The sequence below is a fragment of the Chiloscyllium punctatum genome, chromosome 33, assembly GCF_047496795.1.
Source record: "Chiloscyllium punctatum isolate Juve2018m chromosome 33, sChiPun1.3, whole genome shotgun sequence".
In the NCBI taxonomy this organism is placed as follows: Eukaryota; Metazoa; Chordata; class Chondrichthyes; order Orectolobiformes; family Hemiscylliidae; genus Chiloscyllium; species Chiloscyllium punctatum.
The window spans coordinates 27,327,136-27,351,926 of NC_092771.1; the positions used below are offsets into that span (position 1 = coordinate 27,327,136).

The 24,791-nt window shown below is 42.6% G+C and overlaps 1 protein-coding gene across 1 annotated transcript in view; it reads right to left on the bottom strand.

Annotated features, from left to right (window-relative positions):
- Positions 1 to 12,541: 12,541 nt before the first annotated feature.
- Positions 12,542 to 24,791, bottom strand: part of snupn (snurportin 1) — a 42,485-nt gene continuing 30,235 nt past the window's right edge. Inside the window, exons 6-9 of the mRNA XM_072553221.1 lie at positions 22,947 to 23,044; positions 22,215 to 22,295; positions 15,410 to 15,490; positions 12,542 to 14,143 (exon numbers count right to left, since the gene is read on the bottom strand). Of these exons, the coding sequence (XP_072409322.1) occupies positions 13,847 to 14,143; positions 15,410 to 15,490; positions 22,215 to 22,295; positions 22,947 to 23,044 (557 nt within the window). The 3' untranslated portion in view covers positions 12,542 to 13,846. The remainder of the gene's footprint in view (positions 14,144 to 15,409; positions 15,491 to 22,214; positions 22,296 to 22,946; positions 23,045 to 24,791) is intronic.

The following is a 24,791-nucleotide window of genomic DNA, read 5'->3' on the forward strand; positions in this document are numbered from 1 at the left end:
AATCTTTCCTGTCCTTTCTCTAACACTTTCACAAGTCCTAAAGACTAGTGCCTGGACCTGGAAACAATGCTCCAGCTGAGGCTGATCAGTGTTTTATCCAGGTTAACAAAACCTTCTTGCTTTTGCCTTTATTGATATAACACAGGATGTTGTATGATTTATTAACCATGCCTCAACCTGTCCCAAATATACACTCAGGCACTTTTGCTCCTGCACCCCCTTTAGAATTATAGCTTTAATTTTATATTGTTCCTTAACTTACTTCTTACCAAAATGAATCACTTTCTGTTTTTCTGCAATAAATTCCATCTGCTTTTGATAAACTATTATATTAACTTATTATTGCCTTTACAAGGTGAATCTCTGATAGTGAGATTCAGTGGGTCATACAAGGCAGTTAGAAGGACTAATAAATCATAAAACCATAGGATATAGATGGAGAATTTGACCAGTCAGCCCATTGAGTCTTCTCCACCATTTGATTACAGTTGACATTTTTCTCAACCCCATCTCCTGCATTCTCCCTGTAACCCTTAATCCCCTGACTAATCGAGAACCTATCTATCTATTTGTACTAAATACACTCAATGACTTGGCCTCCACCACCTTCTGTGGCAATGAGTTGCACAGATCCACCACCCTCTGGCTGAAGAAATTCCTCCACAACTCAGTTCTAAAGAGCCATCATGCCACTCTGAGACTGCGCCCTTGGGTCCTAGTCTTTCCTACTAACGGAAACATCTTCCCCAAGTTCACTCCATTCAGGCCTTTCAGTCTCCTGTAAGTTATAGTCAGATCCCCCTCATCCAGATCCAGAGTCATCAACCACCCCTCATATGACGATCCCTTCATCTCTCGGATCACTCTTGTAAACTCCTCTGGACCCCCTTGCAATGCCATACATTTTTCTTTAGATATGGGTCCCAAAACTGCTCACAATGTTCCAAATGTGGTCTGACCAAAGCCTTGCACAGCCTCTGCAGTTCATCTCTGTTTTTGTATTCTAGCCTTCTGAAATTAATGCTAACATTGCATTTGCCTTCCTAATTGCTGAGTGAACCTGCACGTTAACCTTAAGAGAATCCTGAACTGGGACTCTCAAGTGTCTTTGTGCTTCAGATTTTCTTAGCTTTTCCCCATTCAGAAAATAGTCTACAGCTCTATCTTTCTTACCAAAGTGCATAATCTCATGCTTCAACACACTGTATTCCATCTGCCACTTCTCCTAACCTGTCCAAGTCCTTCTGCATCCTTCCCCCTTTCTCAACAGTACCTGTCCTTACCCTAGAAACCCACAGTGTGGGATAAGGCCATTCAGCCCTCCAAGTCCACACTAACTCTCAGAAGAGCATCCCACCCAGACCCATCCACCTACCAGATCCCTGCAACCCTGCATTTCCCATGACTAATGCACCTAACCCATACATCCCTGGACACTACGGGCAATTTAACACGGCCAATCTACTGACCTGCACATCTCTGGGCTGTGGGAGGAAACCAGAGCACCGAGGAACCCATGCAGAATATGCAAACTCCACACAGACAGCACCTAAGAGCGGAATCGAACCTGTGTCCTTGGTGCTGTGAGCCACCGTGCCAACTTATCTTCTGCAAACTTCATAATAATGCCCTCAATTACTTTGCCCATATCATTAATGTATAATGTGAATAGTTGTGGTCCCAACATGGACCTCTGTGGAAATCCAACGGTCACCAGCTGCCAACTTGAAAATGGCACCCGTAACTCTACTCTCTATATATGACCAGGTACCCAATCCTCTATCCATGCCAGTACCTTGTCGCTAAGACCATGAGTTCTTATCTTATTTAGCAGCCTCCTGCGCAACACCTTCTGGAAATCCAAATAGATAATATCCACTGGTTCTCCTTTGTCTAACTTACTCAATGCCATCTCAAAGAATTCTAACAAATTTATCACGCATGACCTCCATCCCCTTCACAAAGTTTACACCATGCACTTCCAAGTACATTGCAATCTCAACCTTAATAACGGACTCTAAAATCTTACCAACAAATGAAGTCAGGCTAATCAGTCTATAGCTTCCTGTCACTAATAAGGTTTGGCAGTTCCTGGGTACTCCCCTGGCCTGGTGGCACACAATCAAGTTCTCACAATGGACAGCCATCTTGCAGACAGGTGGCACTGCCTTAGTACAGAACTGGGTTGTAATGAATTTTCAACAGCTTTCTGAAGGATTTTTTTATTATTGGCCATTCATTACCTGGTGAGTTTTGCATTTTTAAGAAGTTGTCTACAGTGTGGCCAAAGGGGCAGGAGGAAATGATGGAAACAACCAAAACCAGTGTTCAGAATGGGAAAATATCATGGAGGCTGATAAGCAGACTGGAGCAACTGAGGACAGAGTTGAGTAATGGTTTAAATGATTTTTTTAAAGAAGTGACGAAGAAGCTCTGTCTTTCTTACCAAAGTGCATAATCTCATACTTCAACACACTGTATTCCATCTGCCACTTCTCCTAACCTGTCCAAGTCCTTCTGCATCCTTCCCCCTTTCTCAACAGTACCTGTCCTTACCCTAGAAACCCACAGTGTGGGATAAGGCCATTCAGCCCTCCAAGTCCACACTAACTCTCAGAAAAGCATCCCACCCAGACCCATCCACCTACCAGATCCCTGCAACCCTGCATTTCCCATGACTAATGCACCTAACCCATACATCCCTGGACACTACGGGACTTTGTCTACGTGGACTTCAATAAGGTGTTCAAAACATTCCTCATGGTAGAATGGTTAACAAGTTTAGATCACATGGAATAAAGGGAGAACTAGATACTTGGATACAAAATTTGCGAGAAAGTAGCAGAGGGTGGTGGTGGAGCGTTGCTTTTTGAACTGGAGGCCTGTGACCAGTAGTGTGCTGCAGGGATCAGTGCTGGGTCCACTGCTTTTCGTCATTTATTTAAATGATTTTGATATGAATAAGAGGTATGGTTAGTAAATTTGCAGATCACACCAAAATTGGTGGTGTGGTAGTCAGTGAAGAGATTACCTCAGAATACAATGGGATGTTGATCACATGGACAATGGGCCAAGGAGTGGCAGGAGTTTAATTTAGATAAATGTGTGGTGCTACATTTTGGTAGGGCAAATCAGTGCAGGACGAATACACTTAATGATAAGGTCCTGGGGAATGTTGCTGAACAAAAAGATCTTGGCGTGTAGGTTCATAGTTAATTGAAAGCGGAGTCACAGGTAGATAGGATAGTGAAGAAGGCGTTTGGTATGCTTGCCGTTATTGGGCAGTGCATTTAGTATATGAATTGGGAGGCCATGTTGCAGCTGTACAAGACATTGGTTACATCACTTTTGAAATAGTGCGTTTAACTCTAGTCTCCCTGCTATTGGAGAGATAGAACATAGAACATAGAACAGTACAGCACAGAACAGGCCCTTCAGCCCACGATGTTGTGCTGACCATTGATCCTCATGTATGCACCCTCAAATTTCTGTGACCATATGCATGTCCAGCAGTCTCTTAAATGTCCCCAATGACCTTGCTTCCACAACTGCTGCTGGCAACGCATTCCATGCTCTCACAACTCTCTGCGTAAAGAACCCGCCTCTGACATCCCCTCTATACTTTCCTCCAACCAGCTTAAAACTATGACCCCTCGTGTTAGTCATTTCTGCCCTGGGAAATAGTCTCTGGCTATCGACTCTATCTATGCCTCTCATTATCTTGTATACCTCAATTAGGTCCCCTCTCCTCCTCCTTTTCTCCAATGAAAAACGTCCGAGCTCTCTTCATAAGATAAGCCCTCCAGTCCAGGCAGCATCCTGGTAAACCTCCTCTGAACCCTCTCCAAAGCATCCACATCTTTCCTATAATAGGGCGACCAGAACTGGACGCAGTATTCCAAGTGCGGTCTAACCAAAGTTTTATAGAGCTGCAACAAGATCTCACAACTCTTAAACTCAATCCCCCTGTTAATGAAAGCCAAAACACCATATGCTTTCTTAACAACCCTGACCACTTGGGTGGTCATTTTAAGGGATCTATGTACCTGCACACCAAGATCCCTCTGTTCCTCCACACTGCCAAGAATCCTATCCTTAATCCTGTACTTGGCTTTCAAATTCAACCTTCCAAAATGCATCACCTTGCACTTATCCAGGTTGAACTCCATCTGCCACCTCTCAGCCCATTTCTGCATCCTATCAATGTCCCGCTGCAGCCTACAACAGCCCTCTATACTGTCAACGACACCTCCAACCTTTGTGCCGTCTGCAAACTTGCTGACCCATCCTTCAATCCCCTCATCCAAGTCATTAATGAAAATTACAAACAGTAGAGGCCCTAGGACAGAGCCCTGTGGAACACCACTCACCACTGACTTCCAGGCAGAATATTTTCCTTCTACTACCACTCACTGTCTTCTGTTGGCCATCCAATTCTGTATCAGACAGCTAAATTTCCCTGTATCCCATTCCTCCTGACCTTCTGAATGAGCCTACCATGGGGAACCTTATCAAATGCCTTGTTAAAGTCCATATCCACCACATCCACAGCTCGACCCTCATCAACTTTTCTAGTCACATCCTCAAAGAACTCGATAAGGTTTGTGAGGCATGACCTGCCCCTCACAAAGCCATGTTGACTGCATTTAATCAAGCCATGCTCTTCCAGATGGTCATAAATCCTATCCCTCAGAATCCTTTCTAACACCTTGCAGACGACAGATGTGAGACTTACTGGTCTGTAATTGCTGAGGATTTCCCTTCTTGAAGAGAGAAATTATATTTGCCTCTCTCCAGTCCTCCGGTACGACTCCAGTGGAGAGCGAGGATGCAAAGATCTTCGCAAGTGGCGAAGCAATCGCATTTCTCGTTTCCCAAAGCAGCCGAGGACAAATCTGGTCCGGGCCTGGCGACTTGTCAATGTTTGACAAAATTTTCAGCACATCAGCTTCCTCTCTCTCTATCCATTCCAGCATGCACACCTGTTCTTCAAAGGTTTCATTCACTACAAAGTTCGTTTCTTTCGTAAAGACAGAAGCAAAAAACTCATTTAGGGCTTCCCCTACCTCCTCAGACTCTATATACAAGTTCCCTATGCTATCCCTGATCGGCCCTACTCTTTCTTTGACTATTCTCTTACTCCTCTCATAAGTGTAAAATGTGTTCTCCCTAATCTGTCTGCCAAGCCTTTCTCGTGTCCCCTCCTGGCTCTCCTCAGACCATTTTTGAGCTCCTTCCTCGCCTGCCTTTTATCCTCTAGAGCTGAGTTTGACCCTAGCTACCTCCACCTTTATGTAAGCTACCTTCTTCCTTTTGACGAGACCCTCCACCGCTCTCGTCATCCAAGGTTCCTTTATCTTACCCCTTTTTGCCTGTCTCAGAGGGACATATTTATTCATCACTCGCAACAACTGTTCCTTAAACAGTCTCCACATGTCTATAGTGCCTTTACCATGGAACAATTGCTCCCAATCCATGCTTCCTAACTCAAGTCTCATTGCCTCATAGTTTCCTCTTCCCCAATTAAATATCCTCCCTTTTTGCCTAATCCTCTCCTTCTCCATAGCTATGTAGAATGTGAGGCAGTTGTGGTCACTATCACCAAAATGCTGTCCCACCACCAAGATCTGATACCTGCCCTGGCTCGTTTCCGAGCACCAAGTCTAGAATGGCCTCTCCCCTCGTTGGCCTGTCAACGTACTGAGTTAGGAAACCCTCCCGAACATACCTTACAAAAACAGCTCCATTCAAATCTTCTGCTCGAAGGAGGTTCCAATCAATATTGGGAAGGTTAAAGTCACCCATTACAACAACCCTACTACGTCCACACTTTTCCCCAATCTGCCGACCTATGCTTTCTTCAATCTCCCTGCTGCTATTGGGGAGCCTGTAGTAAACCCCTAGCGAGGTGTCTGCTCCCTTGCTGTTCCTAATTTCCACCCATACTAACTCGGTAGGCAGATCTTCCTCGACAATGGAAGCTTCTGTAGCTGTGATACCCTCTCTGATTAGCAGTGCTACACCCCCTCCTCTTTTTCCACCCTTCCTATTCTTTTTAAATGCTCTAAACCCTGGAACATCCAGCAACCATTCCTGCCCCTGAGAAACCCATGTCTCTGTTATGCCCACAACATCACAGCACCAGGTACTGATCCATGCTCTAAGTTCATCACTTTTATACCTGATACTCCTTGTGTTAAAGGAAACACACTTTAACTGACCCCTTGGTTCCTTCCCAGGAAAATCCTTCCCACTAGCTGGTCTACCTCTTGCTATTGCCTCATCTGCATCAATTCTCACCTCCGGTATACAGCTCAGGTTCCCACCTCCCCGCCATACTAGTTTAAACCCTCTCGAACTCCTCGAGCAAACCTTCCACCCAGGACATTGGTCCCCTTCCAGTTCAGGTGCAACCCATCCTTCTTGTACAGGTCCCACCTTCCCCAGAAGGCATCCCAATTATCTACATATCTGAAGTCCTCCCTCCTACACCAGCTGTGCAGCCACGTGTTAAGCTGCGCCCACTCCCTGTTCCTTACCTCGCTATCTTGTGGCACCGGTAGTAAACGAGAGAACACTACTCTGTTGGTCCTGCTTTGCAGCTTCCATCCTAAGTCCTTGAAATCACTTTTTTCTCCTCAATCCTTTTCCTGGCTATATCATTAGAGCCAACATGTAACACGATTTCTGGCTGTTCGCCCTCTCCTTTTGGAACCTTATACACCCGACCTTGCTAAACTCGAAAGGATTCAGAAAAGATGTCCAAGGCTGTTGCCAGGGTTGTAGGTTTTGACAATGGGAAGAGGCTTAATAGGTTGGGGCTGTTTTCCCTGGAGCATCAGAGGCTGTGGGGTGACCTTGTAGAGGTTTCTAAAATCATGAGGGGCGTGGATAGGATGAAGAGTCAAGGTCTTTTCCCCAGAGTAGGGGAGTCCAAAACTAGAGGGCGTAGGTTTAAGGTAAAGATTGAGAAGGGACCTAAGGGGCAAGGTCTTCACACAAACAGTGGTGTGTGTATATGGAATGAACGGCTACAGGAAGTGGTGGAGACTGGTACAATTTCAACATATCAAAGCCATCTGAATGGGTATATGAATAGGAAGGGTTTAGAGGGATATGGGCCAAATGCTGAAAAATGGGAGTAGATTAATTTAGGATATCTGGTCAGTGTGGGCGAGTTGGACCGAAGGGCTGTGTATCCATGCTGTGTATCTCTCTGACTCCATGGTCAGAGAATTTGGAACACAGAGCCTCATGAATTTATTTCTGAAGATGAGAAAGGGGTGAGAGAAAAAGGGGGAAAAGGAATAGGAGTGTGGGAAAGGGAAGGATATACTGACATCGGAGGCAGTTCAAACATTCATTAGGCTAGTTTCTGGGATAAAAGGGTTGACTTATCAAGAATAACGAAACAGGTTAGGCCTTCATTCATTAGCATTTCGAAGAACGAGGGGCAATCATACAAAAACATATAAGATTCTGAACGGGCTTGACAGGGAGGTGTTGAGATGTTTCCGCTAGTCAGGCTGGCTCGAACATGGGAATATGGCAACAGAATAAGAGGACACTAATTTAAGACTGAGATGCAAAGGAATTTCTTCTCCCAGACAATAGTGAATGTCTGGTATTCTCTACCCCAGACAGCCATGGAGACTAGATCACTGAGATTTTTGAGAAACCAGATACGCTTTTGAAATAGCAGTCGAGGCCTGGGGGAGATCAGTCGTGTTCTTACAAAATGGCAGAGGTTGAGCAGCCTATTCAGCTCCTATTTCCGATGTTGTAATCATCTCAGAAGAGGGGGAAACCCTAGGCTGGAACTCAACTCACTTCCGATCCCCACTTTAATGGGAATGCTGACAAAGCCAGCTCAGACTGTCCCCCACCAGAGGCTACTGAAGGTCAGCACTAATTCATTAGATTAGACCCAGTTACCAACCCTCCTGGGTGATCATGAGTTGGGGCTGTTTAGTTCTCTCTCTAGCTCTGCTTCTTAATGAAAATGCAAAAAATTGTGTTATTAATAAGCTTTGTTGCTTGTATTAATTACTCATATCAATTTATTGCTTTTGATAGTTTTTGGTGAATGTCACTTTCACTGCTGTGGTCCCTAAAGTTGGGAAAAGTTGAAATGTTGGTCACCACTGGTTTAGCCTATTAAACATGGCACACAGGCTGTTCATTATCCATTCACATTAGCTTGATTTATGTGAAAACGATTATCCCTATCCTTCCTATCAGGGCCACAGAAACAGACTATAAGCTTTCGTTTCAAGTAAGTGTTTGAGAGGCAGGATAAGCGAGTTCCCTTGTGAATATGGAAAATCAATACCTCATGTAGCTTTAAACAGAAAGGCAAACTTCCAGATGCAAAATATACACAGAGCATATACATTCATTAGGTCTTAAAGTACAGGTCTTATGGGAGACCATGTGCATTGCCTGAACAGTCTTAATGGCCGTCTCACATTTTTACTTCAGTGTTTGGTTTTGTAACACCCCTTCGGTTTATTTTTGATAAGGAGTTGGAGTGGAGAGGGTGTAGAAACCAGGGTGAAGACAAATCCGAGATAGAGGGCAAAAGCCAGGTGTAAATATTAGGATGTGCTGGGGAACACACACATTATGAAATGTGCCCATATACGGGAGCAGAAAGTCCTCCAAACTACTGTGAAAAGCAGCACTGGAGATCAGTTAAACGCTCTTAATGTGTCAATTCATATAATCAAACATTTGGGGGGGCGGGGGGGGAGAAGAATGAATGAAAATGAGTCAAGGACTCAGTAGGTGTGGCACTCTGTCAGGCAGCCCAGATGGCAGAGAGTAGGAGGGTGAAGTGGGGCAACCAGTGTCTTCATGAATTCAGTGATTTTACATTTGTAAAATTTTAGGATGTTTTATCAGTTTTATTGTTGAGTTACAAATGTGTGGGAGTGAAGCTTTATTGTTGAGTTACAAGTGTGTGGGAGGGAAGTGAAGTTTTATTGTTTTGTTAGAAGTGGGTGGGAAGGGAGGGAAGTTGGGAAAAGAGCAATTGAGTCACCAACATGGCCAAGAATTTTTTTTCCCAAGGATGGGATAGATTAATTTTTTTGTGAATGGAAAGTTTTCTTTGGCACGACAAAAATTCCAGAGGGAGACAAGAAGTTTCTTTATTCAGTGAGTTGCTATGACCTTGAATGGATAGCCTGAAAGGGTGATGGAAGCAAAGTCAATAATAACTTCAAATGATGTTTGTTCTCTACTCAAAAACAGCTGCTGTCGTCCACTTTTTCACTTGGAGTTTCACTCATGAGTGTAGTGACCTACATTCAGGTGCAGTGTAGAGTTAACATTGTGACTCAGAGCCTATCATACACCAGAAGTACCAATTTGCAAATAAATTTACAGGCTAATTGCAATTGTTGCAGTGCTTTCCCTGATTTTACTCATTAAAATTTAATGCAAGAAATTGTTGCAGTTTGGTTATTTGTTTCTTTGCTGCTTGGAATGAATTTCGGTGGAACAGACAAGAGTAATTGCTTGTCAGACTCCAGCTTAAGCGTTCCATGTTTTCCACTTATGTCTAAACACAGCCAGCTTTCAAAGAGATCTAGAGAGACACTTGTAAATGAAAGGTTTGCAGGGTCCTTACACCAATTGGACAGTTTTTTCAGAAGAGCTGGCACAAACACAATGGAGTGAACGGCCTTGCGTACAAAGTCAAGAAATACGAATGATGGCATGCCGTCTCACTATCTACATCCCACATGCAATGCTTTTAATTATAACAAAAGATAGAAGGGAGAATGGATGTTTATTGACACTCCAAATTAAAATCCTGACATTGGACTGAAGCAACACCAGTACACAATGCTTCATCTAAATTAAGGTTGATAGATATAAGCTGACAACCAATAATGAGCCAGTATTAGTCCCAAAGGTGCCAACCCTCACAAGGACACAATCATCTCAACATCTAAAGTTATGGAGATGATAGTGAGAGCAAAACAGTTTGCCAGTTATTTGGTTTGAATGATACTAACTGAAGGATGAATATTCACCAGAATATTGGGGGGAGAAGTCCTTTGCCCTTTAAAATTGAATCTACAAGAGACAGCACCATTGGCAATGGTGCACTGGAACATCTTTCTTGATTTTATGCCAAATTTTCTGAATTGAGGCTTAAACACGTGACCTGCTGATTCAGGTGACAAACTGCTCATTTACTCATTGCTGAGCTGACACCTTTAGAGGATAAGTGATGAGAATTGCAAGAAAGCAATCAGTTTCACAATACAGATTTGTCAGAAACTTCGTAAGTGCTATTTGTAGAAACATCCTTAATACATTGGTAATGCAGTTTCAGGAACTAGCTAGAACACACAAGAAATGGAAACATAAGGTCACATGACCCATTGAGCCTGCTCAGACTCTCAATACAATCATGGTAGACCATGGGTTTCAATTTCACTTTCATGTCAACTCCCAAATCCTCTGACTCCCTGAGATACCAAAAATCTGTCTACTACAGCCTGAAGTCAGTCATTGTCATGAAGAGTGTATATAGAATTTAGCAGTTGGTCTGCTATTAGTATGTTGGTGGAGAGTGAAATGGACACACCTGCAAACAGTACCCTAGGATTTCTATCATCCTCCTCAATCAGACCTTGGTTTAACATCTCTCCTGAAGAGCAACACTGTGCAGGTCACCAGGACTGGATACAATGCATTATTAGTGTCAGAGGAAAGGGAGAGAGTTGCAGAGTGCCAGCCAATCTTCCAATCCTCCTTAAATAGAGGGATGGTGCCAGAAGCCTGGAATATGGCAAAACATACAACCTTCATACAATTAGCCAAAAGAGAAAAATTGGCTGGTCTGTACTTGTTAGATCTGGTTAACAATGGTGGTAAGCGAAACCTTTTAGAAAGAAAATCTGGAAGAAAATCAATAGCTGCTTGAACAAGCACAGACTACAAAAAAAAAGCTTGGATGTTATATGGCAAATTTGTGTTTGACTAAGTATATTGCACTTTTTGATGATGTAGCAGTTAGCAAGGATGAGTGCACCAGAGTTCATGTTACACCGTGGACTTCAAAAAGGTATCTGATGAAACATCAAACCCTAACCATATCACCTTGCTGGTGAAATTGAAGCCCATAGGATAAAACAGTCAGGAATAGCACAGCAAAGAATGGCTAAGGGCTAGAAAATACTCATGATGAACGGGTCTTTTCCAGACTGAAGTACTGCATAGACGAAAGTGAGTACTACAGATGCTGGAGATTAGGGTCAAGAGTCTGGTGCTGGAAAAGCACAGCAGGTCAGGCAGCTCCTGAGCAGCAGGAAAATCGATGTTTCAGGCAAAAGCCCTTCATCAGGAAGTGCTGAAGGGCTTTTGCCTGAATGTCGATTTTCCTGCTCCTCAGATGCTGCCTGACCTGCTGAGCTTTTCTAGCACTGTAGTCTTGATTCTGAACTACTGCATATATAGATCTTTCTGCTATAATGCGGGTTTCGTTAATACAAATTCGCTATAACACGACCGACTAATTAGGGACACTATTTCTATACAGCAAACTTGTAAAGCGTGTATTGTTTATAACACGATTCTGGCCCCATTAGTTTAAATGGTTCTGCTATTACGTGATTTTCTTATAGCATGGGATTGCATGAGAATGGAACTACCGTGTTATAGCAGAACTGATGGTAATACTGGTCCCTACAGTTAAATACAAGGATAACTGTTGTTTTTAAAATACATTAAGAATTTGGTGGAATTGGGGTTTTGGGCACAATTCCAAAACTTGCAGATGAAAAACATGGGAGTTTAGTTAAAAAAAAAATCAGGTCTTTATAATTTCTAGAAGACATTATCAGGCTGGTTAGGTGAGAAGACACATGGCAGATGAAATTTATATTTAAAAAAATACAATTTGGCTTGTATTGTGTCTTGCTCTTGCCACCAAAATGTATCATTTTAAAAGAGATGCAGAGATAGAGAGATCTGGAATTGTTTGTGCACAATGTTTTGAAGGTGGTGGGACAGGTGAACAAAACAGTTAACCCTATAATGTGGAAACAGGCCATTTGGCCCACTGAGTCCACCAAGACCGATGCCATTACACCAAGTATCTTCCAAGCTGAGTCCCTTAAGTCGGCATTACTTATCTATTGAGGACTTCAATTAGTCCAGCCATCTATTAGTCTTCCCACTTTGCACTTAAAAAGGATAGAACCCTTCCTCTATAGCCAGCTCAGAGGAGGGCTTTAAAATCTGTCGACAACAGGACATGCTCTGTAGATATGATCAGGTTAATTGTGAGCTTTAGCTTTCTCAGTATTTCTCACCACGTTATTTTGCTGTACTACCCCTGCTCAAGGGATTATTGGTCAACAAAGAGCCAACTCAGTCTTGTAGCAGAGACTCCAGGAGGTTCTTGTCTCACCACTGTCCCTTTGCTAATTAGAAGTAAAGCTGACAAATTTGGCTCAAACCTATTCCTCAGCAGTAATTAGATCAGTGACAAAGAAGCATACAAACACTGAAATACATCCAGTTTTACAGTGAGAAATTTGATTTATTAAAAAGCAGGTCACCAGACTGGTGGATAGTACAATCAATCATCCTCAGCACAGTGCTAAACACTTTCAGAAAAGCTATAAATCAACCTTGAGAAACAATGGCTTGGGATAAAGCAGACAAAATAAAACACAGGATTTCCAGCAAAACCAATTATTGCATTTCCACAGAGATATTGCAGAGGACAATTGTTCAAGAAGAGACATTAAACCTCAAATTCAGCAACCCAGCAGCAACACTTCGTTTTTGAAAATTATGGCTCATCTCCAACCTTCCTATGACCCGAGGATCAACCAAACACATACATGGAGAAGTGAACTGCATTCATTACAGGAAGGAACGCTGACACAATCATGTTGATTGGATTTAGAGATGCCAGTGTTGGACAGGGGGGTAAAGTTAAAAATCACACACCAGGTTACAGTCCAACAGGTTTAGTTGGAAGCACACTAGCTTTCAGAACGCAGCTCCTTCATGGACAACCACCTGATGAAGGAGCGGCGCTCCGAAAGCTAGTGCTTCCAATTAAACCTGTCGGGACTATAACCTGGTGTTGAGAGATTTTTAATTTAATGTTGATTGGAAGCTGTGTAAAGCTGCACATGTGCCCAGCAGGCAACGAAAGATTTGTCAGGACAAGTTGACTCAATGGCAGCACACCTTCAAATGAGTTCAGAAAGGGCTAGCTTTTCCAGATCTGTATGGTTTTACCCAAATGGACAATGTGCTTAAGAGTTAACCTCTGTATTTCCAACACCTCTGACAAGATTTGCTCATCTACCTTTGTACTGCAATATCAAAAAATAATGCACCAGTTCCTAACCTGCAGTATTAAAACAAAAGCTAACTTATAACTCAAGCCTCTCATTGGGTTTCAGCTCAAGATGGAACCAAATGCTAACAGACACTTGATGTTCACAAATGCCCTGACAACCTCTCCCTTATAAAGTATAACTATGGGAATGTTCCCAGTGAGTGTTATTCTGCTTCCTCTCACCAAATGATTGACTCACCAGTCTTGTACAGGAACAGCACATACCGAAGCTCAAGACAAATAACCCACTTACTCTGAATGGCACAGTCAAACTGCAAGAACAAGCAAAGGCACAAGCCCCAAACCTCATCTCTCAACAATTCCCATTCAATAAGAGCCTGCTGGAATGAAAGCTCAAATGTAACTTTTATTTTAAAAATAAATAAACCAGGAAGCGCTGGTCCTTTGAGAGTTTCTGGCAGGAGATCTGCCATCCTGGAACAGTCACTGTCCATACAGCCAAGTCACTCAGCTTCTGATTTTACTCGTGAATTCCATTTTAGAGGGTGATGATCCAGCTTTTTTGGGAGTGGAGAGATGCTCCAATTCATATCGGCCCAACCCAGCGGTCTCCGTCTTGCTCTTTTTCAGCTCGATTATCTGTTGCATTTGTGAGTTGGCATATTCAGGCTTCACGGACAAAGGGCAGGCCGGGACGGCCACTCCAAGGATGTCAGCCACCATGTACGGTTTCAGCCAGCCAACTAGCGGCGTGCTCCCCGGGGTGTAGTGTGTCTGCTTGTGGTAGAACAGCAATCCATCCACCTGCAAGGCACATTTCAGATCACACACCTATTCTGGAGAGGAAGGGGGACCCAACTTAACATGGGACCTCAGTTTCTTAAACACATTCATCCTGACACACTCCTTTTACACTTAAAATGATTAAAATACTGAATGAGCACGCAAACAGAAAGAGGGGTCTGGTGTCAGACAAGATTGTGTCAAAAAGGGAATGAGTAAATGAGGACAAGGGAACAAAAGGGAGCGATCAGATAAAAAAGTTAAAAGGAAACAGATATATAGTATTTACATTGCACCTTTCCCTAAACATGTCACAGCTAAACAATCCTCATCACTGTTATGTTGAAGGGAATACAAGCAATAATGTGAAAATGACGAGGTCATCTGTTTTAGTGATCATGGTCAACAGACACATTGGTCAGAGTACTGTCGATAATTCCACTGCTCTTCTTCAAAGTGGTGTTTGGTGGGTGGTGGTGTATGGTGGGTGATGGTGGTGGTGGTGGGGGCTGGGGAGAAGAGACAAACAAGGTCTCAGTTTAACATCTCATCCACCGTCCTCATGACCTGTCCTACCTCTCAATGTGGCTTCCCACCTATCCACTCCACCCTCCTCTCCAACCTATCACCATTACCACCACCTCCAACCACCTATTGCACTCTCAGCTATCTTCTCCCCAGCCCCACCCCAAATTTTCTGCTCAAGCATTTGCAGTGGGACATAAACATTTAAGCTTTTAACTCAGACTAGAATGATAACCCAGTGACTGGATTAGTGGTGCTGGAAGAGCACAGCAGTTCAGGCAGCATCCAACGAGCAGCGAAATCAACGTTTCGGGCAAAAGCCCTTCCTCAGATTCCTGATGAAGGGCTTTTGCCTGAAACGTTGATTTCGCTGCTCGTTGGATGCTGCCTGAACTGCTGTGCTCTTCCAGCACCACTAATCCAGTATTTGATTTTCAGCATCTGCAGTCATTGTTTTTACCTTGATAACCCAGTGAACCATGGCAGAGATTAAAATGGAATGAAAAGCCAGTGTATTGGAATATGGTAAATGGAGTTATCATACATCACAGTTCCCTTATGACAGGAGAATCATAACATTTCTAACAATGAACTCATTTGGAAATCACAACTGAGATTCAGCAATCTATGTTACTCTAATTGGAGGTAATAGAAAAATATAATCTGCTGTGTTTTAGGGAAAGAACTAGCTACTTAGAGAAAAGCCGAGTAGAGGAGAGGGAATGAAACATGTAGAGACATGTTTAGAACAGTTTTAATTACCTCAAATGGATAAACTGCAGCCAAAGTCTGGCAAATGGCTTCTGGTGTACATGGCAAACTTGGCAGGCCCACAAACTTAAACTGTGGAGAGAAGAGAGAGTGACCTTTGTACTTCTCAACAGTATTGACATTCCAAATGTACTACTGGCTTACAGGCCAAAAACACCTTTAAAAAAAAAGATGAATGGAGCCTGATTCCCAAACAGTGCATGTCAATGTTCATGTTCCACTCAAGAATCCAGCCACCCACCCATTATCCTAATCTTTTACTCCCTTCTGCCTCATGTCATCTAGACTCCCTTTAAATACATCAAATATTTCACATCAATCACTTGAAAGATGAGGTGCTGTTCTTCAAACTGACAATTAGACTCTTCATAGCTTCTGGATTCAACCTTGATTTTGGAACTGCAGACTGTAATTTCTGTCCCAACATTACGTTTCCTTTCACTTAGTACACATCAGCTTTCATCCGTTTTTCCTTACTTCTTCACAGCAGCTATTGTGAACAGTTTTAAGGTAGTGAGTATTAACTGGGGGCTCATCTGTGCTCTAACACAGGGCATCTTCCGGATGCCCCTGGAAAGGAAGCGTGCAGTGTCCACTGGGATGTTTGAACCCTCCTATGACCAATAGGCACTGCAGTGGCTGAGTGCATCAACCCCAGGGATGACATTTTAGTTTAGTTTTCTAAGTTTCCTTTGAATATTTAGGTTTTGTTAAAGAACCAGTCCCTAATGGGTTAATTCGGTGATCCTCTAATTAGTTAATCTGATCATTTGAGCACCCAAAAGCATAAAAATAGCAGCAAAATTGATGCAAGGTGTATGGTAAGCGAGATGTTTGTATGTATGTAAAAGTTGTATGTTTAGAAGAACAAGGTTTCAGTCTTTGATCCTTCACTGCCTAACCAGCTGAGTTATGACAAAGGTTCAGGACTGGGCCAAAATACCATCCAGGCTGTTTTCCTTTCAAATCAAAAAAATTGTGTTCCATGTTTACATGTCTCCATGTTCACTTTTCTAGTATTGCTTCAAGATTTTATAAACATTCTTTCTAACTGCATAGATGAGACAGAGCACCTTGTTCAAATAGGAGGCCCATTTACGTTTAGCATAGAACAGTAGGTTTCTGAATATATTGTTGTGGTTCTGTTCGCTGAGCTGGGAATTTGTGTTGCAGACTTGGCTCCCAAGCACTTAGGATGTCACCGAGACAGGGGACAAAACGTCTGCAACACAAATTCCCAGCTCGGCGAATAGAACCACAACAATGAGCACCCGAGCTACAAATCTTTTCCCAAATTCTGAATATATTAGTAAAGTGCACCTCAATCATTAACACAAAGCAAATACGTGCCCCGTAAAAATGACACTTTCTTTCACAAGTTACCAATCTTACTGCCTAAGGAAAATCTGATATATTACGCCAGAACTAAAATAAAAATGAAACCAACAGAAGAACATGAGTAACTTCTTTCATTTCTGGTGAAAGACCATTGCCCCGAAATATTAACTCGGTTTCTCTCTCCACTGAAGCTGCCTGACCTGCTGAGCACTTGCAGTTCTCGTTTCAGATTTTCAGCATCTGCAGTATTTTGGTTGCGTACCAGGGAAAGACTGCTGGCTATGATAATTTGCTACAAACTTTCAAGCTTCAAAACCACAAAATATTAAATTCCAACATTTTAAACACCTTCATTAGATCAAATCAACTAAACATGCAACCTGCCAGAGTCCTAATTTATTCTTTTAAGTCTACATGTCACTGGTGAATCTACACTGTGTCCCCTTTAATCGATCGCAAAGTAGGTATCAGAGGCAATGGCCTAGTATTATGATTAGACTATTAATCCAAAGGCACCAGTAATGATCTGGGGGCTGGGTTTGAATCTCGCCACGGTGATGGTGGAAATTGGACTCAATTTAAAAAATCTGGAATTAACAGTCTGAAAACACTACTGATTGTCAGGAAAAATCCATCTGGTCCACTAATGTTCTTTAGGGAAGGAAATCTGCCATCTTTACTTCACCTGGCCTGGCCTTGCCTTTGTGTGACTCCAGACCCACAGCAATTGGGTCTCCAATGCATTTACATCTTTCTTATAATGTGGTGCCCATAACTGTACACAATATTCCAGCTGAGGTCTAACAAAGACAATTAGGGAATGACCAATAAATGCTGGCCTAACCAGTGATGCCCACGTCCTGTGACTCTGCACAATTGAATCAAACTCCTCTCTATTTCAGCTTCTTTGGAAGTAAAATATGGTATGGAATTTAATTTTGATTGTTCACACTTTTAATAATGATGCTCCACAGCTGACAAGGAAATTATTCTCTGCTCGTCAAATGAAGGATGTCAGTGCTAGAAATTAGCAACAATTTCATCAGCAATATATTTAAGATGCAGCTTGCCACAGGACTGAAGCTCTCTGAACTCCCAACACAGAAGCAAACCAGCATCTGATTAAAGTGACATTTCAATTTCAGTACTAACTATCCTACAACCCATGTGAGTATTGACAAGTTTGGGTCAGGTTTATGGCCAGTCTAATATGATGGATTCCCATGGTGTCATCTTTTACAAAGAGACTTTGACCCCAGTCTACCAAGCTGAATTGAAATTCAGAGCCACTGTGTATAAGGAAGGTGCGCTGCAGCCAGAAGTTGTGGTACACATTGGTACCAACGACATGGCTAGGAAAAAGGGATGAGGGCCTGAAAAGAGAATATAGGGAGTTAGCTTGGAAGCTAAAAGGCAGGATGAGCAGAGTAGCAATCTCAGGACTGCTACCAGTGCCACGTGCTAGTGAGGCGAGGAACAGAGAGTGACTGCAGGGCTAATGTAGTAGGGAGGGCTTCAGATATGTGGATTAGTAGGATACCTTCTGGGGAAGGTGGAAACTGTACAAGGAGGACAGGTTGCACCTGAATTGGAGGGATACCAATATCCTAGGCGAGAGGTTTGCTAGAGTCCTTTAGGAAGGTTTAAATTAGTTTGACAGGGGGATGGGAACCATTGCTATGGATCGGAAGACGGAGTAACTACTGAACAGCAAGATACAGTGTGCAGAGAATCTGTGATTCGGGACAGACAGTTGATGAACAAAGTTGCAGTCAGTGTGATGGGTTGGAGTGTCTCTATTTTAACCCAAGTAAGAAGGAATAAGATTAATTAACTTCGAGCATGGATCAGCACTTGGAGCTACGATGTTGTGCCGACTTGGGATATCACAGGGGCAGGAATGCTTGTTGGATGTTCCAGGGTTTAGATGTTTCAAAAGGAATAGGGAGAGAGGCAGAAGAGGTGGAGGAATGGCTTTGCTAATCAAATTGTTTGAATGGAGCAGTTTTTGTCAGGTATGTCCAGAAAGGATTCCTGACTCAATATGCAGAAGGACTGACTATAGGGGAGACCATATTGGATTTGGTGCTTGGCACCGAACCAGGCCAGGTGTCAGATCTCTCGTTGGGAGAGCATTTCGGTGACAGTGATCACAACTCCCTGACCTTTACTATACTCATGGAGAGGGATAGCAGCAGCAGACAGTATGGGAATTATTTCATTGGGGGAGGGGGAGTTACAAGGCTATTACAGGATTTGGGACACCTAAATTGGGAAAAGATGTTCTCAGGGAAATGCACAACAGCAATGAAGAGGTTGTTTAGGAAGCACTTGCTGATAGTGCTGGATAGGTATGTCCCACTGAGGCAAAGAAGGGATGATAGGGTGAAGGAACCTTGGACGATAAGGGATGTGGAACATCTAGTCAAGAGGAAGCAGGAAGCTTACTTAAGGTTGAGGCGGCAATAATCAGACAGGGCTTTACAGGGTTACAAGGTAGCCATGAAGGAATTGAAGAATGGACTTCGAAGAGCTAGAAGGGGCATGATAAAGCTTTAGCAGGATTAAGGAAGATCCTAAGGCATTTGACACTTACGCGAGGAACAAGGGGATGGCCAGAGTGAGGGTAGGGCCAATCAGGGATAGTGGAGGGAACTTGTGCCTGGAGTGAGAGGAGGTAGGGGAGGTCCTTAATGAATACTTTGCTTCAGTATTCACAACTGAGAGGGACCTTGACATTTCTGAGGGCAGTGTGAAACAGACTGATATGCTCAAACAGGTTGATGTTGAGGAGGAGGATGTACTGAAAATTTTGAAAAACATAAGGAGAGGGAAGAGATTGCTATGCCTTTGGCAGTGATCTTTGCATCATGACAAACACGTTGAAGGAGGCAGAGCCTTTTTGGTGTACATGCAGTGTTTGATAAGGTTCCCCATGGTAGGCTCATTCAGAAAGTAAGGAGGAATGGGATACAGGGAAACCTGCCTGTCTGGATACAGAATTGGCTGGCCCACAGAAGACACAGGATTGTGGTAGTAGATGGAAAGTATTCAGTTTGGAGTTCGGTAACCAGTAGTGTTCCACAGGGTCCTCTGCTCTTTGTGATTTTCATAAATGACTTGGATGAGGAAGTGGTAGGGTGGGTTAGTACGTTTACCAATGACATGAAGGTCAGTGGAGTGGTGGATAGTGCGGAGGCCGTTGTAGGTTGCAACAGGACATTGATAGGATGCAGAATTGGGCTGATAAGTGGCAGATGGAGTTCAATCTGGAAAAGTGTGAAGTGGTTCATTTTGGAAGGTTGAATGTGAATACAGAATATGGGGTTAAAGGTAGGATTCTTGACAGTGTGGAGGAACAGAGGGATCTTGGGGTCTATGTCCATAGATCCCTCAAAATTGCAACCCAAGTTGATAGGGTTGTTAAGGCGGTGTATGGTGTGTTGGCTTTCATGAACAGGGGAATTGAGTTTAAGAGCCGCGAGGTTATGCTGCAGCTCTAAAGAGCCCTGGTTAGACCACACTTGGAATATTGTGTTCACTTCTGGTCGCCACATCATAGGAAGGATGTGGAAACTTCAGAGTGAGTACAGAGGAGATTTACCAGGATGCTGCCTGGAATGGAGGGCATGTCTTATGAAGAAAAGTTGAGGGAGCTAGGTTTTTTTCTCATTGGAGCAAAGAAGGGTGAGAGGTGACTTGATAGAGGTGTACAAGATAATGAAAGGCATAGATAGAGTGAATAGTCTATTTTCCCTAGGGCAGAAATGGCTATCACAAGGGAGTACAACTTTAAAGGTGATTAGAAGATGATTTAGGGGAGATGTCAGAGGTCAGTTCCTTACACACAGAGTGGGTGATGCACGGAATGCACGCTCAGCAGTGGTAGTAGAGTCAGACACATTAGGGACATTTAAGCAGCTCTTGGATAGGCACATGAATGATAGTAAAATGAAGGGTATGTAGGAGAAAAGGTCAGCACAACATAGACGACTGAAGGGCCTGTACTGTTCTATGCCTGTAATACCTGAAAATTGACAGATTAAAGTGAATAATTATATTACACACTAAACAATAACTGTTCTTGAACAGACTTCAACTCCACACTTTTAATGGGTGTTTTAGCTCAGTTAACGACATTCCATGAATCACACCCTAACTGATTACTCAATCACATTTAAAAATATGATTTATTTATTCATAGATAAAGATCCACATGGTCATCAGCCTCACTTTCAGAAAACAGGAGTGGGTAGCCATACCTAGAAACTTCATGTTTTGACTCAGAATTCAAATCCATATGTCGAATGAGAGTTTTATTTCACTTAACCACACTCCATAAGGACATTGATAAGTTGGTGTAGTGTTTGGGTAGGTGACATGAGGTTCCATGCAGAGAAGGGAGAGGTTGGAAGACATTGAAAGACAATATAAACTCGGGGTACAATGCTAAAGGGGGCACAAGATAGGGTCTTGAATGCCAACGTGCTTGATTATTGAAGGAGGCAGGACAGGCAGACAGGGAAGTTAATAATGCAAAGTGTTCTCAGCTTTATTAACAGAAGCATATAGTACAAGAGCAGGGTGGTGACATTGAACTTGAGATCCCGGCTGGACCTCAGCTGGAGTGCTGAGTACAGTTGTGGGCACCACATTACAGGAAAGATGTAAATCCATTGGAGGGTGCAGAATTGATTTAGAAGAATGGTTCCAGAAATGAGAAACTTCAGTTTTGACGAGAATTGAACAGATTGGGACTGTACTCTTTCAAGACAAGGCAGCTGACAGGAGACTTGATAGAAGTTCAATTCTGAGCTGGTTGGATAGACTAGATAGGGAGAAGCTGTTCATGCTAGTACAAGAAAAAAAAGAATCACTGGATTGCGAGACACTATCTCAGCCAGCTTCTCGCCTTCCTCTTCCAATTTTGACTGAAGCCAGAAAAATATGAACTTGGTCGATATTTAAAAAAGACAAATTTAAAGTGGTGTGAGAAAAAAATACATTTTTCATACAGTGAGTAGTTAGGGTAAGAAACGCATGGCCTAAAAATGTACGGGAGTCAAGTTCAATTGAGGTGTTCAAGAAGGGCATTGGCTGATTATTTTGACAGAAATCAAATGCAGGAATATGGGGAAAAGGCAGGAGATTGGTACTAGTGGACTGAACCCATGCATTCACAATGGGCTGAATTATCTCAGTCTGCGCTGTAAGAATTCTGTAATTCTATGACAAAATTCTTAGCCCACTGACTACTAGCTCCTCATATTTATACAATCAATTCACACCAAATTAATCGTCAATTAATATATCCCATCTATCTTTCCCTTATTCCATTAGGTTTCAGACTTCCCTTCAGGCCATATTTAATGATAATAAATGATATCCCTACAGATGTAAATATCTGTTTGGAGTAGAATCCGCAAATCTTGCCATAAGAAAACGTGGAAGCACTCACTGGATTGCGAGACACTATCTCAGCCAGCTTCTTGCCTTCCTCTTCCAATTTTGACTGAAGCCAGAAAAATCTGAACTCTGTCTATATTAAAAAAAAAGATAAGTAACTAAAAATGATTCGCTAAATAATTATTTACAAACTCATTCAAGGAATTAAACAACTTTCAGTACTGTAGCATCTGTGATATCTTGAGGACACGACCAAAGTTCTTTACAATGCATTACATTATGAACTGCATTCCTTTATATTGTAGGTGAAATAGCACCCAACTTATACAAGTCAAGGTTCCCAAACAACAAGGTGACCCTTCTGCTTCTCAAAATAACCAGATGTTGCCCAGGATACAATAAGTCATCTCCATTCTCAGGACATTTTGTGCTGCTTGAGCAGACGGATGGAGATTCAAATTCAAAGTTAATGGTCCCTCCAACTCAATCAATACTGCACCATGCATCTATATTTCGTGCTTGGGTCTAATCATGACCTTTTGACTCAGAAATTAGGCTATCAACTAAATCAAGCTGATGGTCAATAATAAAAAATATTCTTGCCAAATTGAAAACACACTTGATTTTATTCTTTTTAGATGTTAGCCTATTTAAGACTCACATTGTATGGAGCTTGTTAAGTAGATGAAACATCTTAATGATGTCCCATGTCCTAATGATTATAATACAGAATAAGTGGAGCAGTAGGAAAGAAGATGTTTTTTAATGTTACTATCATACAGACCTGACAATCATATACTGGGTGACCCCTCCAACACATCACATCCAAAACAAAGTATGTTCTGTTCACTTCACTATAAATACAGTCCAATATGGTGTAATCTGGAGAAGGAAATTCCAAAAGTCAGCAACAAATAGGTAAATAGAATTCAGAAGGATAACCTTCTTAAAGCTCAATTACAAGCCTTTCAAATCAATGACAGTGCATCAGGGGGTGTTGGGTTAATGAAAATTAATCATTTGCTGTAGATAGCTTTTAATAGATTTATTCAGATGTGTATGACACACCTCTAAAGCAGGTGAGGTTTGAATTTTACCTTCTGGCCCAGACATAGGAATGCTACCAAGAGTCGCAATTAATTGCTCTAAAGTGAGAAACATTAAAAGCCAATTTGAGCACAGCAATCTCTCACAAACACCAAGCAATCACATCACTAAAAAGGAACAGGTAATGTGAATTCAGGGATAAATGAAGGAGGTAGGGATGAATAGAATTGTAGTTACAACACAGACAGAAACCATACAGCCTGTGGAGCTCATGCTGGCAGTATTAGATTAGATTACTTAGTGTGGAAACAGGCCCTTCGGCCCAACAAATCCACACCGACCCGCCAAAGCGTAACCCACCCAGACCCATTCTCCTACATTTACCCCTTCATCTAACACTACGGGCAATTTAGAATGGCCAATTCACCTAACCTGCACATTTTTGGATCGAGAGAGGAAACCAGAGGAAACCCACGCAGACACAGGGAGAATGTGCAAACTCCACACACAGTCACCTGAAGCGGGAATTGAACCTGGGTCTCTGGCGCTGTGAGGCAGCAGTGCTAACCACTGTGCCACCGTGCCGCCCATTATGCAAGAGCAACCTAACCAGTCTCACTGCTCTGACCCTTCCCATAAGTGTTTCCCTTCAAGGACTTGGGTAAATGCAAGGTATTGCATTTTGGTAAAACAAACAAGGATAGGTCTTACACAGTTAATGGTAGGGCCCTAGGTAGTATTGTCAAACAGAGTCCTATGGGCTGAGATACATACATCTTTGCAAGTTGCATCATAGGTAGACAAAGGGGTTAAGAAGCCATTTAGCATGCTTGCCTTCATTGCTCAGATCGAGTCTAGAGTTGGATATCAAGTTGAGGTTGTACAGGATGTTACAGAGACTACTTTCGGAGTACATATTCAGTTCTGGTCACCCTGCTTTGGAAGGATATTATTAAATTAGAGGCTTCAGAAAAGATTTACCCGGATGTTGCCAGGAGTGGAAGGTTCGAGTTAGAACCATAGGCTGGGACTTTTTTCACTGGAAGGGAGGAGGTTAAGGGATGACCTTTTAGATGTTTTTAAAATCATAAGGGACAAAGGTAAGGTAAATAGAAAAATGTCTTTTCCCTAGGGTGGGGCAAGTTCAAAGCTAGGAAGCATATTTTTAAAGATGAGAGGAGAAAGATTTGAAAAGGGATATGAGGAGGAACTTTTGCCACAAAGAGGGTGGAATGAACTGCCAGATGTAGTAGCAGATTTAGGTACAATTACAACATGTTTGAACAGGTATATGAATAGGAAAGGTTTAGAGGGATAGGGGCTAAATGCAGGCAAGTGGGACTAGTTTAGTTTGGGAAACTTGGTTGGCATAGACAAGTTGGACTGAAGGGGCTGTTTCCATGCTGTATGATTCTATAAGTCTGCACACGAGATCCCAACCACTCAGGCATGGAGAATGTTTTTTTCTCTCATCTTCAGTTTGTTTCCTATTCATTTCAAAATTGGTACCACTAGTCTCAATCTTCCTGCCATTGGGGAATGGTCCCTTTCTTTGTTGACACTACATGATTTTCGAGGAGAA